We start from the raw sequence: 11,049 nt of genomic DNA, 5'->3' as shown, positions 1-11,049 counted from the left end.
TTAGCCCAATTTACTTCTATTGCAATAAGACAATAGTAGAAATAGTATAGTGTTTGATTAAATCATTAGTACTAAAAGTAAGAATAACTTTTGCCTATCTACCATTTGAATTCAGTAGCTCATAAATAGTTAGCCATCAGCAACTTCAACTAAGTAGTTTAGATATTTTTATGGAAATAGAATAATCATTAAAATAAAATTGCTGAATACGATAATTTTACCAGTGGAGTACTCTTATAAATATACAATTTCAATGAAAGATATAACTCAGAGATAAACAAGCAGATAGCTAAATTTTAATTACTGTAATTGTTATATCATCTCGTTTAAATATAGATTTGAAAATTGGATATGCTTCGATTTGGGAAAGCAACTGGAAGATCCCATTGATAGATAGGGTAAATGGCTGCGTTTGTCTTACATAGTATTGAGCAACGTAGCAAAGTTTAGATATCCAGGAAGGTGGAATATATTCGATCAAGTTTTGTATGTCATATGCCATCATTATTTGCATCAACGATAGCTGGTTAGGCTTCGTCTTGACCATCTAAAATGATAGCGCTGATATTTATAATGAATTAATTAATAAGCCAGTTCTTATTTTCTGAGTTGTGAACTACTGTATATAATAACCCCGCCATCACTGTTCATCGAGCAAACTACATCTACAGCACTGTAGGACTCTTGAAAGGTACCATGACAACATACAGTGTAGTGCATATTTTTATTATACAATGTACTGTACCATGGGGCTACGTTGCTGTGTAATACTATACAGTAGAAGAAAACCCAGTTAACATAGGTGCAACTAGTAATGTATTCGCTATGCGAAATATACTATCATGGCCTTGACCTTTTCATCTTCTACTACTCATAGAAAGACTTCATCAAGATGAAATTGGACGACAATTTTCACGTATTACGATACTTCTGACACTCAATGCAGCACACTGGTAGTGGTTAGCGACATGAAAGAGAGCAGAGACTGCTATAAAAACTCTCAATGCGTGCATATGCGGATTTAGAATTTTGTACCTTAATATTCATCTGATTTTCTCGTAATGTAGCGATCTATTACACCCATGTCAGTAGATATGTATATTTCAATTCAATTAAAGATATATGAAATGTAGAAATAGATAGTAATTAATTATAATAACATTAAATATTAATAGCTGTAGAAAGTCGCATAGCAGCAGCTTATATCGTAAGTAATGTTGACAAGAACAGAGTATATTCATTATTCAATTAATGTAATCTCTATCCAAAAAATTTTTAAGATATTTGCATGAATTTGATATAATAGAATATTTTATAAAATTATTACTGATAACCACTGCATGTTCTATAAAATCGAATGACTAGATAATTTAGAACCCCTGCACGCTCAGTGTACGGTGTACATGCTTCTCTCTTTGTATACGAAAGTAGATTTATTTACTAGCTAGAGGTCTTTTGTATCACATACAATATTATCATGTCTTACATTCTCTCATTAATCAATTTATTAATAAATGAAAAATGGAGTATGCAAGAATCATCATCTATGATCTAAGAGATAGTAAATCAATTCAATCGATACTCATTCCATGGATAATAATAATATAATATGCCAAACAGCAGCACTGTAGAGTAATAAATTCGAGCGAGACAAGATAGAATACTGCCATACATCTTGCAAATGTTCTACAGTAGCAAAATTTTTCGACGTTCAATGAAGAGATATTTACTCTTAGGCGCATGCATTACCGACCGTAGAAGGAATTAATGATTGCTGATCACACATTTGTATTTATGTTTCTACAGTAACCCGCATCTCGGTAAATATAAATTTTGAGACTTCATAATACTATATTAATAATCGAGAAAAAGCACAGTCATTTTAATGATCAGACATCGAAAACTGAGACGACAAATAGCTATAAAAATTTTATATATAATACAGCATATACTATCATTAGTAATCTCTGTTGAGCAAATTTTCCTATCCAACAGCATTATAGTAACCTGATCAGAATTAAAATAGATCATTGATAGATATCTATAGTTGTCAATACGTGATCGCTCACAATAACGTATTTCTAAATTATCCACTGTAAAACATTATACTGATATGACATTTAATGCATTAACAATAGTAGAATGTTACTATCATAAAACTACTCTCGCATGTAACCAATATCCAATGTAATACATGTATATTACCAAATCAAACCTTTCTGTAAAGTAATAGTAACATATACGTGCATTTTCAATCTGCAATGAAATTGTAAAATTTGTGAGTATAGATTAAATTACTCCCTATAAAGACATACTTCGGCGCAAGATATCATATGTCTGTATACCGAATAAAGTAGTAAAGAGATATTAAAGACGAATTATAATCGAACAACCTAATAAAATTCTAAACTACGTTCAATAAGGTAAAAGAAAATTTAGCTAGAAAATAAAACTGTTATCCAGTTACAGCATCGAAACAGTCCTTTTAAAATTGTGGTAACACTCTAATTACATCACACATTCAGTACACATTATTTACAAATAGTTCAATTTCAAACTATTTCTTGTTATCACCGATCGATGTTTGATAATCAGTCCAATTCATTATCTCCACATTCGAACTTCTTTCTTGCTCCAGCATATTATTAAAACGTCCATCATAAGCTCCAAATATACCGCCTATAATATATTATAATCCAAGAAATTTTTTAAATTTGGCACTATCAATTCACTTCAAAATAAGTATAATATAATGACGATACCGCACGAGTGATTTAAAATCGTTTATGATGAATTGTAATAGCTATACAAAACGCAAATCTATAGGAGTTAAACAATTTTATAGCATCACTGCTTACAATTTAAGGAAGTAACAGAATTTAAATTACCCGATGAAACACCATCAAGAAGTTAATTGGCCTCATTTAATGTGAAATTAAAACAGTAATACTACAGTACATTAAATTTTATATCTGCGTCATTCAAAACTTTTTTAAAAATCAACTAGATAGGAGGATATGGGAAATTAAGTAGTACCTGTATGGATATACAAGATTCGACGTCCTTGGAAGCGTTCAGGATTATGTTCCAATTCATGTAACATTCCCTTTACAGCTTTAGTATTATAGACCGGGTCTAGTATAATCCCAGTTGATTTAGAAACATCATAAGCAAATTTCATTTCATCTTCTGTTGATAATCCATACCCTAAACCAGCGTATCCATCAATGATATCAACAATATCACGCGCTTTCACTTGATCGCTTAGTTTTAACTGTTGTAGTGTTTCATCAATGTGTTGATAGAAATAATTAGCGTCACTACATATGCATAAGGCATGCATTTTAACTTTACTTCCAGTTAAATAATTGCTTAATGCAAGCCCACATGTTGAGCCGCCACTACCGCATGTAACGACAATATCATCGAAATTTTCATATAAACCTTGCTCAACTAGTTCTCGGAAACATTCAATATAGCCAAATAAGCCAATAACGTTTGAACCACCGATAGGTATTAAATAGCATTCATCGCCAGTTGTACTCTTTAAATAGGTAGATAGTTGTTGCATTTTAGGCAAGATATCAGGAAAAAATTGAGCTTTACGTTCAATTAAGAATACTTTCGATGCTACCATACTGTTGAGGAAAACATTACCAGTACATCCTACAAGTTGTAAATTGGATCGCATCTCTTCATCGCATCGTAAGAACAAATAGCTTGATAAACCCAGTTGGCGTGCAGCAACAGCTGTAGTTCGACAATGATTGGATTGGATGCCACCTGCAGTTAGAATTGATGTACACTTCTTCTGTAATGCATCAGCTAATAGAAATTCTAATTTACGAACTTTATTGCCTGATAGTACAGAACCAGTCATATCATCTCGCTTAATATAGATTTGAAAATTGGATATGCTTCGATTTGGGAAAGCAGCTGGAAGATCCCATTGATAAATTGGTGTCAAACGCTGTGCTAGCTTCAAGTAATACTGAGGAATGTAGCAAAGTGTAGATGCCCACGAAGGTGGAGTATATCTGATCAAATTTTGTGAGTTATATGCCATTATTATTTGCTATTTACCAACCGAGATTGACTACAGCAAGCATAAAGAATGTCAAGTACAGTGTAGAAAGTGTTGGCAAATCAATCGCCCAAGTCTTGCCGTAATGTCTGGTAAACAAAAATTGCAAGTGTGAAAGCACCGCACAGAGCACTGTTGCTACCGATGTCAACGTATCTGCCCTATATTATGGACTACCCAATGGCATTTTGCCACAGTAATACTATTACTGTAGTAATACTGTACAGGACGGAAAGTCGTATACTATACAGTGGTGTGTATCGGATGAGGTCCGTTCCATTTTCTCTATAGTAAAAGCTGTTCAAATTAAAATTTCTTACAAATTTTGTTGATCAAGATTTTCTTACATTTGTGCATGTAGATGGTTAAAGTCAATTTAGTTTTAGTACAGTGAAGAAGTTGAGGTCTTGAGGATTGTACTTAGCTAACTTAGTTCTAGTCTTATTTAACTTTAATCGTTTTAATGGAGGGTTTCCCATTGTAAGAAATTTCAATTTGAACAGCTTTTACTATAGAGAAAATGGAAGGGATCGAATTCCATGCACATCACGATACAGTAGTTGAGGTCTCGAGGGTTGTATTTAGCTAACTTAGTTTTAGTCTTATTTAACTTTAATGGTTGTTATGGAGGGTTTCCCATTGTAAGAAACTTCAATTTGAACAGCTTTTACTATCGAGAAAATTGGAAGGGAACGAATTCCATCCACACCACGATACAGTAGTGTACAGTGCTGTACCAATGCACGTTATATGCTCTAAAGTACCGTACATATTCATCAATTCTATAGTAAAAATCTTGAAAATTCTTTCTGCAATCATATCAGGTAAAGGTTATCAAGTCTAATATAACGTAGACTAAATTATAATTACTACTACTCTTTCATAAAAGGGTCCTAATGGTATCTGGTTTATTAGTGATTGTACAGTACTTCATCAGATTATAAATTATATTATAAGCCAAATTGAAATTCGAATACGACAGGATAAAGTAAATGGAATATTTCAACTTTTGCAAATACCTGTTGTTCTAATAATAGGTCATGCTCAAGATGAGGAATTTATTATTTATTGATAGTTTGTTCTTTTCAGAGAGCATTTAAAGCTGAAATTATAGCTGCAAAGCTAAAGATTTTTATATAGCGAAATACTAGCAAAGTATTCTCTACTTCTCCACAAGTTATCAATCTGCTACTGTCACAAGAAATGTTAGCTTCAGTAATTTACTGCATACCATACCTCATCATTCAAAAATTAGAAAAAAGAGTGAAGTATAAAGGAGAATAAATAAATTAAGTCTTATTAATATCAACCTTTTAATGGCAATAAAAATTAATTTATTGCTTCTTCATGCATAGTATAATTTACTAGGCAATAGCAGTAGAGTATGAGAAGAGTTATATCCATCCAAATTTATAGTAATACACTCATTAATAATTAAGTTACCTTTGCATTTTATAAATATCATTTCATGAAATTGGAAATTCTGAACTACACACATATTAGTGTCATACGTGTACGTACATTATGGATTAAAATGACTCGTTAAAAATCGCCATTAAACCACTGTGCAGGTTTGTTGCTATAAGGATAATAGTAACTATTTTAATTGCATCATACATTGATGACTGTATTTAAGATTCTTTATAAATAATCCAGTTGTAGATTATTTCTTTTCACCATTCATTAAAGTCTGATAAGCGGCCCAAGTCATAACATCTTCATTTATACATCTTTCTTGCTCAAGTAAATTATTAAAGCATCCATCGTATGTCCCAAAGATTCCACCTGGGGAAAGAAAGTTAAATAGCAATATAAATTAAATTAGGGATCAATTGCTAAAATCGTTATATTATACCGAAGGTTAATTTTAAATTTAGCTAGATAATATTATCAAGCTATCAACCGTCATTATGGAATATGAAGTTGAAATAGCGATATTACTTCAAAAAATCAATAGTAAAACGTAAACTTAAACGATACTTGCTTGTATATGCAGTACATATAAAATGTGACGCCCTTGAAACCGCTTACACCAACTATATCATCGAAATTTTGAAATAAACCTAGCTCAATCAATTCTCGAAAGCGCTCAATATAACTAGTAGGCCAGCCACATTTGAACCACCAAGGGGTATATGATAGCATTCATCGCCTGTAGAGCTTTTTAGATGGGTAGCTAGTCGATGCATTCTAGGTGAGATATCGGGGACAAATTGAGCTTGAGGTTGAAGCAAAACTATTTTCGATCCTACCATACTGTCGAGGAAAATATTACCTGTACATGCAAGAAGTTGCACGTCGGGTTGTGTACCTTCATCACAACGTAAGAATAAATAGCTTGATAAACCAAGATGACGCGCAGCAACAGCAGTAGCTCTACAGTGATTAGATTGAATAACACCAGCTGTGAAGACTGTCGTGCATTTCTTATGTACTGTATAGCATCAGCAAATCAAAATTCTAATGAACGAACTTTATTGCCTGATAATGTAGAGCCAGTCATATCATCTTGTTTAATACAGATGTTAAAATTCGATATGCGTTTATTCGAAACGCAGATCGAAGATCCCTTTGCTAAATCGGGGTAAACCGCTGCGCTAATTTCACATAATACAGGGGAATATAGCAGAGTTTAGATGCCCAGAAAGGTGATTCATATTCGATCAACTTTTTTGCATTATATGCCATCCTGGATTGTTGTATATATATATATATAGGTTACGGCTAATAATACCTATACACGTATTCTCGTAAATATTCTCGTACAGATTTAGCTGCAAAAGAGCTGGACAATGATTTGCACTTTTGAGGTACTTTAATTAATACGTAGTACTGTAGGACTCTGTCCATGGAGATGTTCCTAAAGTCATCGATCATAAAGTTACTGCACACGCATAACTCTACACCGTATTTTCCTCTTTTAAAACTATCGATTGATTGATTTTATACGCATATGTTACGAAATAAGATTTTGGTCGATGATTTTAATACGGTTTCCTAATTGGACCGCTATTGATTCATATAATTTTACATGTTCAACAATCTAAATTCACGGTATGTAAGTCTATAGAATAAACCATTGGTTCTGTTCAGTTATATAACGTTGTGGTAAAACAATAAGGTTTAGTTCAATACTCTAGCTCTACTGGACTGACAAGGAAGATTTTACGAAATCTTCCTTGTTACTGAGTAGAAGAGGATATTGGAAAACGTAACAGCGTAGTATCTAGAATTATTTTCCAAAACAATCAATCGCTCGATCGACTTCAATATCGAAGTGAAACTGTCTATCGGTCCAGCAGTCCATAACACAGCAGATAGACCGCTGGATGGATCTACGGTCATCCAAGCATGCAAAGTCAGACTCAGACCACGGCTGGACGGCCTGCACTCTCTAACCGATGTGACGTGCGCGTACACGCTGTACAGCATGTACATTTGTATAGTACAGTACTGCAGTACAGGTGTATGACCATTCTCTACCCCACTAGGGGGTAGAGAAGCGAGTAGGCAAAAAAAATGGTCGAGTTCATGTGCTGCACTAACCGTACAGTACTGTACTGTAGCTTACAGTATTCTGTACTGTAACTTACTAGGCGCTGACTGATACCTACAGTATTTTGTACGGTGCTACCAGAGTTGAGAAACAATCTCATCCCTGTCAATAACAAAATTCGCTTGTCCTTCGAGTGTGTATTTTCTCCGATTGCAAAATTTGGATCCACAATTTGTTTTGGTTGTAATATATTATTGACAGATTTGAAAGAAAAAAGGATGATTTCGATAGGTCGAAGAGCTTTGAACCGTGCACCCTTACGAAATGCAGTATTGGCTACTTTGTACGCCAGAAATTATCACGACAAGGTAAAATACGGACTGTAAAAAATAACGCTGATGAACATGGTTGAACCAGAAGTGATTACTGTAGAGTGTAGAATTAATTATTGATTTCATAGGTTACTGAATTAATTGAACTAAATTTTCTATATCATTTATTCTCATTAATATCACGCAAACAACCTCGTATGGTGACTTTAGAATCTATGACCTCTTAGTGTAGGATAGTACTTTATCAAGATGACGATAAATAGGCGAACATTTTGAATGATTGAAAATGCATCATCATAATAATAATTATAATTACTATAGTGATGAACGTAAGTACTGTATAATACAGCACACTATACGGTATGACTGTGGTTGCGTATACGCAACCGTGGTGAACAAATTTACAAATCTTCAACCTCCTAAAATGGCCGCTCTCCTTGGCCATAATTTTCCAAAGAATAAAGCTGTAAACATATACATTCTTATATACTTTAGGTTTATCAAATTGCCTTAAACTCGATACTATAATCTTGACAATAAAAAGGCAAAGTAAACTACCTATTTAGAATTGCTCTACTCTTATCTTGATAAGTAGACTGTCATCAAAGCGCGTAACGCTGTTTTATAGCTCTACGTCTAGCAAACAACTATAAAGATACTGTACTGTATAGTAGTGATAAAAAGTGCTTATGCTTCTTCATCAGTTGTTGTCCTATTTTTTACCGTATATTTATACTGTGTATTTTAACTACGTCTATCAGTAGTATTTGAAGCTACAGCTGTAATATTCGAATTCAAAAGTGTAATAGCCCTAACCTTTACAACCAAATCACACGGTAATGTACAATTAATTTATGTACTCCTTACGGCTTACGTATTATGTTATCCGGTACACCCACTGACCCACGGCAGGGGAGTCGTGTAGGTACATTTATGCCCACTTTTTTGAAACCTCTTTTCAGTTGTCGTAATGGTAAGATTCGATAGTCATTGAAAATCCCATATACTGTACTGTACATTTTAGAAACTGTCTTGTTAATCAAATTAAACTATATTTACTAGGCAACTGCTCTACTGTTGCCGACCAATCTGATGTACAAATCGCGCAATGACAATTTTAGTGTCCCTTTTTCAAGGACCCTAATGAATATGCAGTATGATCTATTACAGCCAATCTACAAATCTTTCATGAATATGGACATTAGCAATTGAAACCTGAATAAGATAGAAGACGCTTAATTTGTTGCTCATAATAATATAAACAATGTAAATATTCCATTTGGTCAGAATCGTCAATCGCGCTACACTTTGATAACATCCACATGCACATCTATAGCACTGCATGTATAATTATGCAATGAACAGTATTCGAGTATCGAATAGTGAGACAAGTACTAGTTGAAGTTACAATTAATGACTGAAATGTCGGTAACGATCCGATTTAAAACTTTATATGACCGTTCGATTTATTGTCTTCACCGTCAGGTTATTGACCACTATGAGAATCCAAGAAACGTTGGTTCGCTCAATAAGAGCGATGAGAATGTTGGGACTGGCTTGGTTGGAGCCCCTGCCTGTGGCGATGTTATGAAGTTACAGGTATACTTTATTTTATTCATTCCGTACATTCTTTGCATATTATCTTTAGAATAAATAGAGCTCAAACTAAGTGGAAGAAGTGATTACTATATGAAAAGTGAACTAGCGCTTCAGTTTTACTGTATATTTTAAGATATCACTACTTGCTCGCGAGACAGAAATGCTGTGAAATGTTCTTTATTACAATTCGTCATGTATGACTGATTGAATACTCTCCAAGCGATCAGCAGTACATTACAGCACAGCATTGTAATAGCCACCATTTTGTAATACATTATGCGATTGGTAAACAATCACGATCAATAATACTCACAGATTAAAGTGGACGATAATGGCAAAATTGTGGATGCAAGATTCAAAACCTTTGGTTGCGGATCAGCCATCGCCTCTAGTTCTCTAGCGACTGAATGGATCAAAGGAAAATCGGTACTCGTACATTGATATTGTATTTACATGCAATGTTAAACATACAGTATTCCACTTGCAAGAATTTTTTAATGTCTGCTATTTGTCGGGTTACGATATTGCTGCGCTAGTATTTCAGCACGTAATATAGTAGGCTAACTTGTAAGTGTGTAATCCATATTCACTACATCTCAATACAGTCTATTATGATCTCTTATTCATTGTTTACGATCCTAGTTGAATAAGCAAGAGATAGATAGATTTGCATTTATAATATTCAGATTGCAATTTCAGTCAATCCCGTTATTATCTTCTCATAATTTTAGATTGATGACGCAAAGAAGATTAGAAATTCTGATATTGCAAAAGAACTATCTTTACCACCAGTGAAGTTACACTGTTCAAGTAAGTTCATCCATGTCAAGATGAATTAAGAAGGCCATCGATAAGCATAGCTTTCTGTGTTATGAAATCAGTGTAATCGATACAGTTACAAATGATTTTGTGTATTAAAATTACATGCTATTACAAAGTCTTTCATTAGACAGTCATTGACAGCAATTTATCTTTTGATCGTAATGTTGATTACTTTCAGGTATTATCGATAACATTATGTTATAGATTTTGAATATATATTATTCATTAATCTTTTTTAGTGCTTGCGGAAGATGCTATCAGAGCTGCGATTAAAGATTACAAAGTCAAGAAAGAAAGCAAAAGTAGTGAAGCTGTCGCTGCTAATTAAAGCGACTTCATATTATGCTTTGTATATCAAGCTAAATCTATGTAGTTAAATGATATCCTTTCAATATTTGAATATTAGGGATAAGTGTGTAAGCTTTTGTTATTGCCATCGTATGAAATTTTCATACAATAGCAGTACCATACTCAATTTCTTGATATACTTTCGATCTAATTCGCAACATTCGAGTATATATATATATATAAGTAAATACTTGTCATTACATGCAAGATAGCAAAATATAAAGCTGGATACTAGTCTACTGAGTAGATGTATCCTTAATTTGCTGACAATGAAACGATTATTCATCCTAATAAGAGTAAACCGCTTAAAAATTTCTATTTGTTTGATAACTAACAACGCCAATGCTATAATGATATGATAATTTTAC

The 11,049-nt window shown here is 33.4% G+C and overlaps 3 protein-coding genes across 3 annotated transcripts; 1 reads left to right on the top strand and 2 right to left on the bottom strand.

Moving 5' to 3' along the window:
• Positions 1–2,557: 2,557 nt before the first annotated feature.
• Positions 2,558–4,066, bottom strand: TRIADDRAFT_53453 (uncharacterized protein; the record flags this gene model as incomplete). The annotated part of the gene is made up of 2 exons (XM_002109395.1): positions 2,558–2,679; positions 3,037–4,066. The coding sequence occupies 2 exons, from the start codon at positions 4,064–4,066 to the stop codon at positions 2,558–2,560; spliced, it is 1,152 nt and encodes a 383-aa protein (XP_002109431.1).
• Positions 4,067–5,747: 1,681 nt separating this feature from the next.
• On the bottom strand, positions 5,748–6,772 carry TRIADDRAFT_53452 (uncharacterized protein; the record flags this gene model as incomplete). Its single annotated transcript, XM_002109394.1, has 3 exons — positions 5,748–5,869; positions 6,360–6,460; positions 6,675–6,772. 3 exons carry the CDS (start codon positions 6,770–6,772, stop codon positions 5,748–5,750), a joined length of 321 nt encoding a protein of 106 aa, XP_002109430.1.
• A 2,110-nt stretch (positions 6,773–8,882) lies between these two features.
• TRIADDRAFT_53451 (uncharacterized protein) lies at positions 8,883–10,661 on the top strand (the record flags this gene model as incomplete). The annotated part of the gene is made up of 5 exons (XM_002109949.1): positions 8,883–8,885; positions 9,398–9,511; positions 9,827–9,937; positions 10,243–10,321; positions 10,573–10,661. 5 exons carry the CDS (start codon positions 8,883–8,885, stop codon positions 10,659–10,661), a joined length of 396 nt encoding a protein of 131 aa, XP_002109985.1.
• Positions 10,662–11,049: the final 388 nt, after the last annotated feature.

The sequence above is a fragment of the Trichoplax adhaerens genome, genomic scaffold (genome assembly GCF_000150275.1).
Source record: "Trichoplax adhaerens TRIADscaffold_2 genomic scaffold, whole genome shotgun sequence".
Classification (NCBI taxonomy): domain Eukaryota; kingdom Metazoa; phylum Placozoa; class Uniplacotomia; order Trichoplacea; family Trichoplacidae; genus Trichoplax; species Trichoplax adhaerens.
Note: the sequence above shows the minus strand (reverse complement) of the source record. Positions and strands in the feature narration are given on the sequence as shown.